Raw genomic sequence first — 11,233 nt, 5'->3', positions numbered from 1 at the left:
CCAATGATTCAGAAACTTCCATTGTGGAGATATTTTGATGCTACCCTCCCTGGATAGCCATTAAACACATATCTGTTTTCACCTCTCATCAAGCATTTGCAGGCCTGAGTCACAACAGCAGCAATCAAGAGAGCTGAGAGAGTGTTCGCATCTATTCTCATCCTGTACTCCCTCATTTCACAGTATGTGTGTCAACAGTTCAGTTTATTTTGTATTTCTGGCACTTCAGAAATTCATGCTAGCAATTAGCACAAACAGGAAAACAGTTTGGGACAATGACAGCTCTTTTCTCTCTTCCCATCACTAGTGCTTCAAAATGTTTCATACCAACACATTTGAAGCACTTTATTTGTTCTTTATATGCATTATGGATGTAAGTTTATACATATTCTTATCCTTTTGTGCCTGGCCAGCTCATTTTGCCTGTTCTTTCAGAGCTGTAGAAGGTATGAACCGGTAGCAAGCACTGCCTAAACCGTGCAGTGCTGAGCTGCAGACCTGAGGCTTGGCCGCTCGGGGTTACTGCCAGGCGGGCAGGCTTTCCTGCAGCCAATTCAGGGTGCCCGTGTCCCAGGACAGGCGGCCGCAGACCCGCAGCTCTCCCTGCCCTTGGCACCTCTCCGGGCTGAGGGAAACCCCACCCGCTCGGCTCGGCTCTTCCTTCGGAACTACAAATCCCGTCGCGCCCTGGGCGGGACTACAGCTCCCAGAGTGCTCTGCGCTGCACCGGGAGGAGACGGGCCAAGATGGCGGCAGGGGACCAGGAAGGGCCGGCGGTGGAGCAGGAGCCGGCGGCGGAGGAGCCACGGAACTTTAAGGACTTGGTGAGGCTGAGCCGGAGCTGCTTCTGCCGCCGCTGCTCGCTGCCCTGTCCCGAGGAGTAGCGTCCTGCTCCCGCCGCACGGATGAGGCCGGGGGAGCTCCCGCCTGTCCCGTGTGGCGGCTGGGCAGACACGTGCGGCGCTCCGCGGGCAGCGGTGCCGGGCCCGGCAGGAGCTGTGGGCACTCGGCCGCTGCCTCGCTGGGGTTCGCACTGATGCTCCCATCGCCGCTCCGCAGCCGGCCGCCGCTTTATTCAAGTTGTCTCAGCTTGACGTGGTGTTTTTTGTTTTCCGTGGTCATGGGTCGCCCCTGAGGTGAAGAGATAGCTGTGTGTGGGGAGGGAAGTTCCTTGTTTAAACTAGCGCAAAATCGACCATATCCTTCCTGTGACAGTCATCTCTAATAGATTTTGAGTAAATCTGATGAAGTTACTGATGGAAGTAGCGATCACTGTGAGCAGCCTGCCCTTTCAGAATTGCACTGGGGGCTGGTGGGGTTTATCTCCGCTAGAGACAAGTTGGCTCTGTTGCAGTATGTATTTAATTTAATCCTGTGATTTGATTTCGGTCTTTTTGGTGATGTCTGTTTCCCTTTTCTCTTGTCACTAATGTCCAGGGAGTAACAGATGTCCTGTGTGAAGCTTGTGACCAGTTGGGATGGAAGGTGCCAACGAAGATCCAGATTGAGGCTATTCCAGTGGCTCTCCAAGGTGAGCAGCGTGCTTCTTTGATCCTGAGCTGGGGACTGCTCCAGGAGCTCTCTGTGAATGAATTTTGCCTAGTGAGAAGGATCAGGGATGAGTGTGTCCCAACTCTCCATTGTTGAGGATCTCTGTCTAGAAGTAGTTTTCATATTCATTCTGTGTCCTTCCCAGGTGGTTGGAATACTAGTTTATCCTATAACACTGCTTGCAGTCACGAACTTTCAAATGGGTACAAACATTGTTCCTTGAGTGTTCACTCCTGTTACGTAGTTCTGACACTCCATGTTAAATAGAATTCTTATTAATCATTTGAGCTGCTAGTTGGCATTGATCATTTTGTTCCTGAAATACTGAGGGATACACAGGAAGCTTAATAGGTTTTTGACTGTGATGCTTCTGATAGAGACCTACAGAGTGTATGTGTGTGTGTTGGTGACTGAAAGTGAAGATGCCTTGACCTATTCCGTGGTGTGTATAATTTGCTTTGCTATGAGCAGTCAACTCTTTGAAATTAGAATTCTGAAGTGAGTAATAACAAACCCACAGTGACTTTCTGTAAGCACTCTGGAATTACAAAAAATAAGTTACTGAATTCAGCAGATATTTCTGCCTCTAGAAATACCTTTTTTTAACAAAACCCCTCCCAAATCACTCTCGAGGAGGAAAGGAACAACATAGTGACAGAATGGGGACAAACTTACAATATCTGCGCTCTCCTAGCATTTAACTTTTGTCAGACTCTTTTACTGCACGTGATTTTTTTCCCCCATTCTCTTGGGAAAAAAAAAAAAAAACAACAAAACAACACAAAGGTAAGATTGCATTCCTGAGAAATTGTTTCCAGTATAAGGTTTGTTGACAGCAGATTCTTCTCCACTGTATGAGGAGGTCATAATGGATTCTGTTGATGCATTTCACCCTGTTGCCTGCATTGTTTTGGGGCAAAAAACTCTGTCCTACTCTTCCTACTGCAAACTAGTTTAAATTACTCTGTCAGTCAATGGCACAATTGTGGCTTGTGAAATGTGAGTTTGGTAGTGCTGTTGTCGTGTAGTTTGTGTGACTGAAGTCTCAAACACCTCAATCTGTTTCCTTTCAAGCCAGTAAACAGACAACATTTGGACTCGAATAGTGAGATAGAGTCATTCAGCTGTAAACTGATGTCAGATTTGAGACATAATAAACTAAAATTTATTTTGAACCTAAAGTTTTTATAAAACCTTGAATATTAACAGAAATTACCTAGAAAATTAACTGTTGAGACTGTAATGATTGTACGAATAAAATCACAGTCTAAAAATGCTCCAGAGAAATCCTGAAATTCTTTGGTTTGGTCCTTCAAGATTATTTTGTCTTCTTTGTGTCTGCCTTTTTTTTTCTGTCCTTAGGGAATTCTCATGTTTTGTTGTACAGTGCTTTAAAGTCTTCTTTCTCTGTTCTGGATGTGTAACAGCTTTTTGCTCCCTTCCCCATTCTTGCAGGCAGAGACATCATTGGACTGGCAGAAACTGGCTCTGGAAAAACAGGAGCCTTTGCTTTGCCAATTCTTCAAGCTCTGCTGGAAACACCTCAGCGATTATTTGCTCTCGTCCTTACACCAACAAGGGAACTGGCCTTTCAAATCTCAGAGCAGTTCGAAGCTCTTGGCTCCTCCATTGGTGTTCAAAGTAGTAAGTAGCTTTTATGGTATTGGACCAGTTTTTCTGAAGACCAGTTTGTCAGCTCAAGATTGCAAAGATAAAAATAGAGGATTTGTATGAGGGGTTGAACAAAATGTGAGAAAAGCTTATGTTGCTGGAAGACAGAGATCTGGTGTCAGGTTGGAGGAAAAAAGACTGTATGGTCTTTGCTCTTGGAGTCGTTTACAGCTCTTCTGGATTCCATGTCTAAATAGTTTAAGGTGGAAGTAGAAGAAAATGTTCTCAGTAGTGGGTTTGTGTCCAGTGAAATTGCATGGAGCTAGCTCCCTGCTATGGTGCAATGTAGTTTAATCTTCCGTTCAGACTGTCTGTATTGATTCTTTAGATAATCTTTCAAAAAAGCTTTGTGGGTATTTTTAGAATTCCTAGATTTTTGCAGCCGAGTAAACTGCAAGGAACAGATTCTGTTTGTAGTTCTTCAGCTGTGAAATAAAATACTTGTGGCCAGTAAGGAATTAATTGCATGGCTTACAAAGCCTAGGAAAGTCAGATATGCAAAAATAAAGTAAATTCTTATAAAAATAAGTAGCTTTTCATTTGTACAGAATTGCTGTGGGTGGTGGGCAGTAGGAGTAAACACTGCAGTGCTGGGGAGGGCTGGTGCTACACTGAGGGATTCACTCCACTCTCTTTGTCCTGCAGCGGTTATTGTGGGTGGAATTGACACCATGTCTCAGTCTCTGGCCTTAGCCAAAAAACCACATGTTATAATTGGTAAGTTGATGTGCTGGGCATTTGGAGTATGAATATTATCAAACTCCAGCTAAACAAAAAAAAGCACAGTACGTTCTTCTTTTTTTTTTTTTTTTTGTTCCAAGCTCTAAATACTGGCTTGTTAATGTTTCTAAAGTATCCACCAGTAACTTTGTTCCTACAAGCTCATTCCAAAGCATTCCTGCTAGACCTAAAGTGGTTTTGGCTTGTTTTTTCATTCTCCTCAAGTATTTGAAATACTGGTCTCATCCTTCAAAGTACAGCTTGTCTACAGTCTCTTTTTATGTCACTTCTTTTTAGGACATTCTTCAAAGAGTCTATTAGTCTTATTTCAAAACACTTTCTGAAGATACCTTATGAAAGAGTTATTCCCATAAAGCAATCTTTACTTTTCTTGAGCAAAGAATCCCATTTCTGTAATGGACAACTTTCTTGCCTGCTTGAGTCTTTTCCTTTGCTTTCGTTCTGAATTTGCTCTTCTGATGCTGTTGGTAGCAACCCCTGGCCGTCTAGTTGATCATCTGGAGAACACAAAGGGCTTCAACTTACGAGCTCTGAAGTTCCTAGTGATGGATGAGGCTGACCGGATTCTTAACATGGATTTTGAGACAGAGGTAGGAATCTGCTGAAAGACAAATTTGGAACACCACATGAGACCCTTTAAAATTGCTTCATGCAGTCATAATCACATACAAACACTAAGCTGTTCTGTAGAAATTAGTAGTAAATTGTAACTAAGATCTAATAATTACACAAGAGTCTGTGGTGGGATTAGAACATAGAACACTGCCAAGACAGTAGGAGGCACTTTGTCTCTGAAATCTACTGGTGTTTCTGGAGTGCCTGATGTAGAATGTAGTTAGTGTAGAAAACAATCACACACACATTTCTGCAGAAACATTGCCAGATATTTGCATTATTGTTGGATTTTTGGAGTTCACACTGCCTAATTGTCAACAAGATATTAGCCTACACCTTCACTTTAGAAGAGAAAAAAATTGTTCCTACTCTATGTTTACACATGCCTTACTGTTCATGTGCATGATCTTTATATTTGTGAAAGGCTTGTGTCTTGCTACTTGTAGTATTTAGCATTTCCATTTGCTTATTTTTTTACAGGTGGATAAGATATTAAAAGTGATTCCTCGAGACAGGAAGACATTCCTGTTTTCTGCCACCATGACCAAGAAGGTGGGAGCAGACTAATCTGTTTTAGTTCTCCTTCCATCAAGCTTTCCTCTTGACTAAACTGTATTAATTCCATTTTCTGACAAGATCTTTGTCCAGCTAAATTTCACTGATCTTACCAGGTTCAAAAACTCCAGCGTGCTGCTCTGAAGAATCCTGTTAAATGTGCCGTTTCTTCCAAGTATCAGACAGTTGAAAAACTACAGCAGTACTACATTTTCATCCCCTCCAAATTCAAGGTAATGGCACTTCTGTTTCTTCTCTCTTAGTGTCTTTTCTTGTTCCCACATCTGTCCAATATCTTGTCATTTTCTGAGTCCTAGACTTAATATTGCATATGTGATTATCTCTTGAGATTTTTTGAATTCTCTCTCTTGTTTCTGTACAGGACAGCTACCTGGTTTATATCCTGAATGAACTGGCTGGTAACTCTTTCATGATATTCTGTAGTACATGTAACAATACTCAGAGGACTGCTCTACTGCTCCGCAACCTGGGGTTCACTGCCATTCCCCTCCATGGGCAGATGAGTCAGGTATGGGCATGACCTCACAGAATAGAATAGTCAGGGGGCCTAGGCCTTGGGAAATGGGCTGCACCATACTGAGTCACACCTGCCTTGCAGGAGGAGTATTTCACAACTAGTGGACTGGACTGATCCCTAGAAATTTAACTAATGTGAATACTGCCCCTGATTCTGTAATATTTAAAAAAGACATTAGAGAAGTGAAATTTTTGAGTGGTTTCTCCCCCAGTTCTTTTGTGCCAGTATTTTAACAAGAGCATATTAACTAGAAACTAGAAGGAATGTTATTCTCTCATTTCCTTTTTGTCATTTTTCCAGAATAAACGGTTGGGCGCCCTAAACAAGTTCAAGGCAAAGGCACGTTCTATTCTCTTGGCTACTGATGTTGCAAGCAGAGGTCTGGATATCCCACATGTGGATGTGGTGATAAACTTCGATATTCCTACGCACTCTAAGGTAAGTGTGCGTGCCAACTGAGAGCTTCTGATCACTGACAGCAGATAGACAAATAAGGTAGATAAAGGAACAGAGACATCTTTTCTCTGTTCTGCTGACTGGAAGCCTAATTCATGATTCTGTACATTGAAAGGTGTAGTTTAGACTCCAGTATTGAGCTGTTATCTCTGTTTGTATGGTCTCATGACCTGGGTAGAAGAAGCGATCCTGTAAGTGAAGAGGGGAAGTGTGGAATGCTCTGTGTGTTTGCATTTCTGCTCAGACTGTATGTTTTGCCTTATTACATTAAAGGGCTTTGAAAACAGTTTTAACATGCTACTAGTTTCATGTAGTCATCTCTGTGCCTGTGATCTATGTCTGCTTTCGTATTTTAAACCATGTTTAAAAAAAAGAAAAAAAAAATTAAATTGTCACCTTATGACATTCAACAAGCATTTGGTTAAGAAAGGTGTCCTTAATATGTTTCACCTTCATATCACAAAAGTACAGCAAAAGGAAAAGAAAGTAAGTTACCAACTCTGTTTTACGGAAAGTGTGGAATTTTATCTCAGGGATGTGACTGTTTCCCACCTTAATTCTAAAAAGCATACCATTAACATGGACTTCAGGAATTGCTGTTGTTGCTTACAATGATTAAAGATACTGTGCCTTGCAAACAGAAGGAAGGATAGTAGGTCTTTTGAAGCCACTCCTTTTGTAACAGCACAAAAGTAAGAAAAAAGAAAATGGTGGCGGCAGCAGCTTGAATGGTGTTAAGGTCTTTGTGCTCGTCTCCCATCTAACCCATGGAACAGATCTTTCTTACAATCCTCTCTCGGCAAATCCTGTATGGAGAAGGGAGTATTTTCATTGCCATAATGTAGTATAAACTGGAAAACAGCCTAGAACCATATTGACCAAAGATGCTCAATAGATCAGACTCTCCTAAATTATTCTCAATCATCCTCTCTTTTGCCATGCTTACCAAGCTTAAATCTACTTGTCAGAGTTTCTCTGGAAGATGCAATGTGTAGAGCACTAGATCCCAAGACTGAAAATACAGGCATGGGGTCACTATGAATATTAGCTTTCCAAGGAAGTGATGGTATTAGCTTTCCAAGGAAGTGAGAGGGAAGTCTTGGTGAAGGTCATTTATTGCAACTTTTGTCCTGCAGTCTGGAATAATTGAAGTTGATTATCTTGTTTAAAAAGAGAAAGAGAAGAATTCAAGTGCAAAAACTAAAGTTATGCTGCCACTTATGCCTCTTCTCAAAATCTGATGCTGCACACCCTCCTGAGCATTTAATCTTGGCAGTATGTTCTTGACACTCTCTCCTTCTTTCCTAAAGAGAAAACATATAGGCTCATCTGCCATAAGATCTTTTCTGTGTTTGGTGAACATATTATTATTGCTTATCAAGAAAATTCTTTCCAGGATTACATTCATCGTGTTGGGAGAACAGCTCGAGCTGGGAGATCTGGCAAATCTATCACCTTTGTTACACAGTAAGTGATAAAATTTAACAGACTTATTCTTTCCAGCTGTGTTTCAGAGCAGAAAACATCTGACCTTATCCTGGGTGAGAATAAAATACTACTTTTCATTTTGAAGTGCCCAGTTGGTTTTATTTAGTTAAAGGGGAAAGAATTCAAAGGCCAGGGTGGGGAGGGAGGAAAGTCTAGATAAATTCCAGAAGCAAGCATTCATTGAGCGGAACTGTTTATAACTGGACAATACAATATGTTTCTATATTTTTAAAATATATAATGCAGGTTCAGTAACTGTGAGGGTGTTTTATAAACACTGAAGTATTGTCTAAAAAGGAAATCTTCGTCAAATACTTCTGAACAGAGATGAGCTGAATAAACCTGAGAAGCCATGCCCATAATTTGGATGCAGCTGAGCTGTTTGTGAGACCATCAGCACAGACTGACAGTATCTGTGGGCTGGAGGGAGATGAGGTGTGAAGTCTGTATGTGATGATAACTGAGGCCCTCTCAGGAGGGCTGATTCAAGCTGGTGTCTTGTCTCTCCTCAGGTATGATGTCGAGCTGTTCCAGCGCATTGAACACCTGATTGGCAAGAAGCTGCCAGCGTTCCCCATGCAAGAGGAAGAAGTTATGATGCTGACAGAGCGTGTGGCTGAGGCCCAGAGGTTTGCTCGAATGGTGGGTGCTGGCTTTTTGACCCTGTCCTCACTGCTGTAGTCTGAATTTCTTCAGGTGCCAGAACTCTGGGTCAATCTATTAATTGCATTGCAGGAGCTGCGGGAGCAGGGAGAGAAGAAGCGACCTCGGAATGATGATGATGACACAGAAGAAGCTATTGGTGTCAGGAATAAGGTGGCAGGAGGAAAAAAGAAGAAAAGGAAAACCTTCTAGTTTGGTATTTGAACAGACTTTTTTATTTTTCTCTTTATGGCTATCTGAGCTATCAAAAACAGTCTCCCAAGCCATTTCCAGTGGATTTTTTTTTTCAGCACTACATAGGAAATTTGGCAGTCCCTGAAGGAAAAAACCTACTTTTCCTCTTCACCAGCTACAGACTGAGCTTGGCCCATGTTGGTACCGTGGTACCAGTTTTCCCTTCAGGGACACCATCAGAGACCATCATCTCTGGAACTGGAAGCAGCTGTGGTCTGGCTCTGCTCAGTCGCTATGAAGTGCAGTGTGAGTGCAGCTTTTGCACTGCTGCAGCCTCCCACTGTCCAATTTCACTGAGTGCATCTGGAGTCAGATCTGTCAGAAGAAAGAGAGGAAAAAATTAAAAAGCAGTGACTGAGTTTTCACAGCACAGCTGTGATGCCCTTGCCTTGGTGAAGGGACGTGTTACATTGAGAACTCAATATATTTTGCTTAATCTTAAAGCTACCTGGTTTTTCTTGTCTTGTCATTGACCTGTTCTGTTCACTTGATCTATCAGCTCTGCCAGAATGTTTTCTTCTTGGGTCAATCCTAGCAATTCAGATGTGACACCAATACCTTGGGTTTGTCAGCTGAAGGGCGGTCCAGCACAGAGAGAACGAGTTTCAGCAGGATGAAACTATTTACTGCCTGGAATTCCATCCAATATGTGTTAATGATTGACACTACCTAGGATAGGTCTGGGGTTTGGGTGGGGTTTTTGTGGCCACAGTACTCACAAGTGAACACAAGAGGGAGGTATTTACGTGGGAAAGCAACTCACAAGCTGGGAGGTGCAGAAAAACAGGTGTCCTGGAAAGCTCTTCGTTTCCCTAGGCAGGGAACTTTGTTACTCTTAGGCAGAGTTCCATGCCAGATGAGTAGGCTTTTGCAAGAAAGAGATATATGTGCTTCATATAAAATCAGAAGGTTGCTGCAAGTTCTCATTGACAATAAAAATTTTCACACAGGATGTTCCTGCTGGTAGGCAGAGAAGAGTGAGAAGCTCCTGCATATGTAAATTTACTGAAAACATGAAAATTTAATTCCCAATACAACCATTCATAAACTGGATTTTGTGCTACATGAAAAACAGTGTTCAAAATAGTCCTTTTTAGATCTAAATGGAAAGTAGAACTATTGCAGTAGTCAAAATGAGCACAGTGGTTATTTCTCACTGTCAGCATAAATCTAGTATCTGCATGTATGCTAGTCAGAATGCTTTTACGCTTTTGGTAGGGGCAGCAGATTTTGCAAAGAAATGCCAAAAAACCTAGGTCTGTTTTATCATGAGGAACTGAGATTCTCTTTGGAGCAAAAAGAGTGCCAGTGTTCTCACTCTTTATTATATTGTAGCAGTTCACTTAAATCTCACAAATATCTTCAAGTCTGATAGCTGTAAAATGGTCCTGAGTCAGTGGCAGATAGTAAGTGTACACATCTTGGGTATGTTCACTGCTAAGAGCATTTGTGTAAAGCAGAAAGTGTTTATCTTCCCCAGGTCCTAGCACAGAGGGGCAGGGGTGGAAGCCCATAAATAAAAACATGTTCATTCTACAGGGTCCTTTGGTAGCAAACCGCACAGATAAGAGGAACCAGCCCTAGAATGCACCAGAGAGAGAACAAAATGAGTGATAATATGGGTGGAGATGCAAATGTTTGTTCCCCATGGAGCAAGGGAACACTCCCAGCTGTCCTGCTGGGTGCTTGAACAAAATTTCTTATTCTTTGCAAGCAGAATAGGGTTGGTTCCAGTATCAGCAAAAGAAGTTTAAATCTCTCTGAGGGTTCTGGATCCCTGGAAAACCTCTGGAGTGTTATTGCCAGCTATGTAATGGATGAGATGCAGAGTCAGTCCTGAATCAATCTTGTCAAGGGAACTTTGCTGGAGCTTGTAGGGCAGAGTCGTTCCTTTCAGAAGTAGTGAGGCTTGCTTTAATAGGTTGTTCCTATGTGGAAGCCTGTAACAGCAGAGGGGATGTCTTGTCCCTAGATGGAATCAAAAATTATTTGATTTTTGCAGTAGCAAGAATATTGGGGGAGAGAAATAGAGCTGCTCCTTGTGAAAGAGTACAGAGCCTCCTTGAGAGGAGTGACTAGACAGCTGGCCACCTCCCTTGATTTGGAATGACAAGCTGTAGAAGCACTTGGCCTTAGAAAAGCCAAGTCTCACCACACCCACATTCTCACTGGTGCCTCACCTGCTACAGGTATGTGCATTCAGTTTCAACTAAAAATATCTCAACAGGTTGGAGGGGCAGGAAATGTTTTGTTTTATTGTGGCTACTCCAGCAGGGCTGGGTCAGAGCGTGTTTGTATAACTGAAGTGGAATAGGGAGTGTCCAGAGATGTATTTGGGCAAAACAGAATTTGCAGCCACCCTAAAACAAAATCTCTAGCTGATTTAATGAAACATGAGGGGAAAAGAATGAAGTGAGACCTGTCTGTCTCTGAATAAATATTCAGAAAAGACCAGCACTGGTATGTGTGTGGCTGCATACTTTCATACAACAACTGCTGCCAGTGTGTTTGTTCAGTCAGGAAGGCTTTTGAGGGGCAGTTCTGAAGCACACCCCTGCACATGCTTGAGTTTCACACAGCAGGGAGCTGAGGATTAACCTTAGCGTGATGTGAGGTAGGATTGGGCTAACACAAATTGTCACATTTTTATGGTTGAAACTCAGGTGAAGTTTCAATGAAAGCTGTGTTCTCAAAAAATGTTCAGTGGGGGTGTTTGCAGTT

The 11,233-nt window shown here is 42.3% G+C and overlaps 1 protein-coding gene across 1 annotated transcript; it reads left to right on the top strand.

The window, feature by feature from the left end:
- The first annotated feature begins 714 nt into the window (after window positions 1-714).
- Window positions 715-8,959, top strand: DDX47 (DEAD-box helicase 47). Its single transcript, XM_063396148.1, has 12 exons — window positions 715-824; window positions 1,438-1,531; window positions 3,007-3,195; window positions 3,868-3,939; window positions 4,435-4,553; window positions 5,059-5,130; window positions 5,250-5,366; window positions 5,516-5,662; window positions 5,972-6,109; window positions 7,524-7,594; window positions 8,128-8,257; window positions 8,351-8,959. The coding sequence occupies exons 1-12, from the start codon at window positions 747-749 to the stop codon at window positions 8,468-8,470; spliced, it is 1,347 nt and encodes a 448-aa protein (XP_063252218.1). The 5' UTR covers window positions 715-746; the 3' UTR covers window positions 8,471-8,959.
- The last annotated feature ends 2,274 nt before the right edge of the window (window positions 8,960-11,233 follow it).

Source organism: Prinia subflava, chromosome 4 (assembly GCF_021018805.1).
Source record: "Prinia subflava isolate CZ2003 ecotype Zambia chromosome 4, Cam_Psub_1.2, whole genome shotgun sequence".
In the NCBI taxonomy this organism is placed as follows: domain Eukaryota; kingdom Metazoa; phylum Chordata; class Aves; order Passeriformes; family Cisticolidae; genus Prinia; species Prinia subflava.
This window is presented reverse-complemented; position numbering and strand designations above follow the sequence as displayed.

Bases quoted from the DNA above. Each gene is read 5' to 3' on its own strand.
- DDX47 (XM_063396148.1), top strand. From the start codon at position 747: ATGGCGGCAGGGGACCAGGAAGGGCCGGCGGTGGAGCAGGAGCCGGCG. The intron at 1,532-3,006 runs GTGAGCAGCGTG...CCATTCTTGCAG, and splicing joins TATTCCAGTGGCTCTCCAAG to GCAGAGACATCATTGGACTG. The intron at 8,258-8,350 runs GTGGGTGCTGGC...ATTGCATTGCAG, and splicing joins CCCAGAGGTTTGCTCGAATG to GAGCTGCGGGAGCAGGGAGA.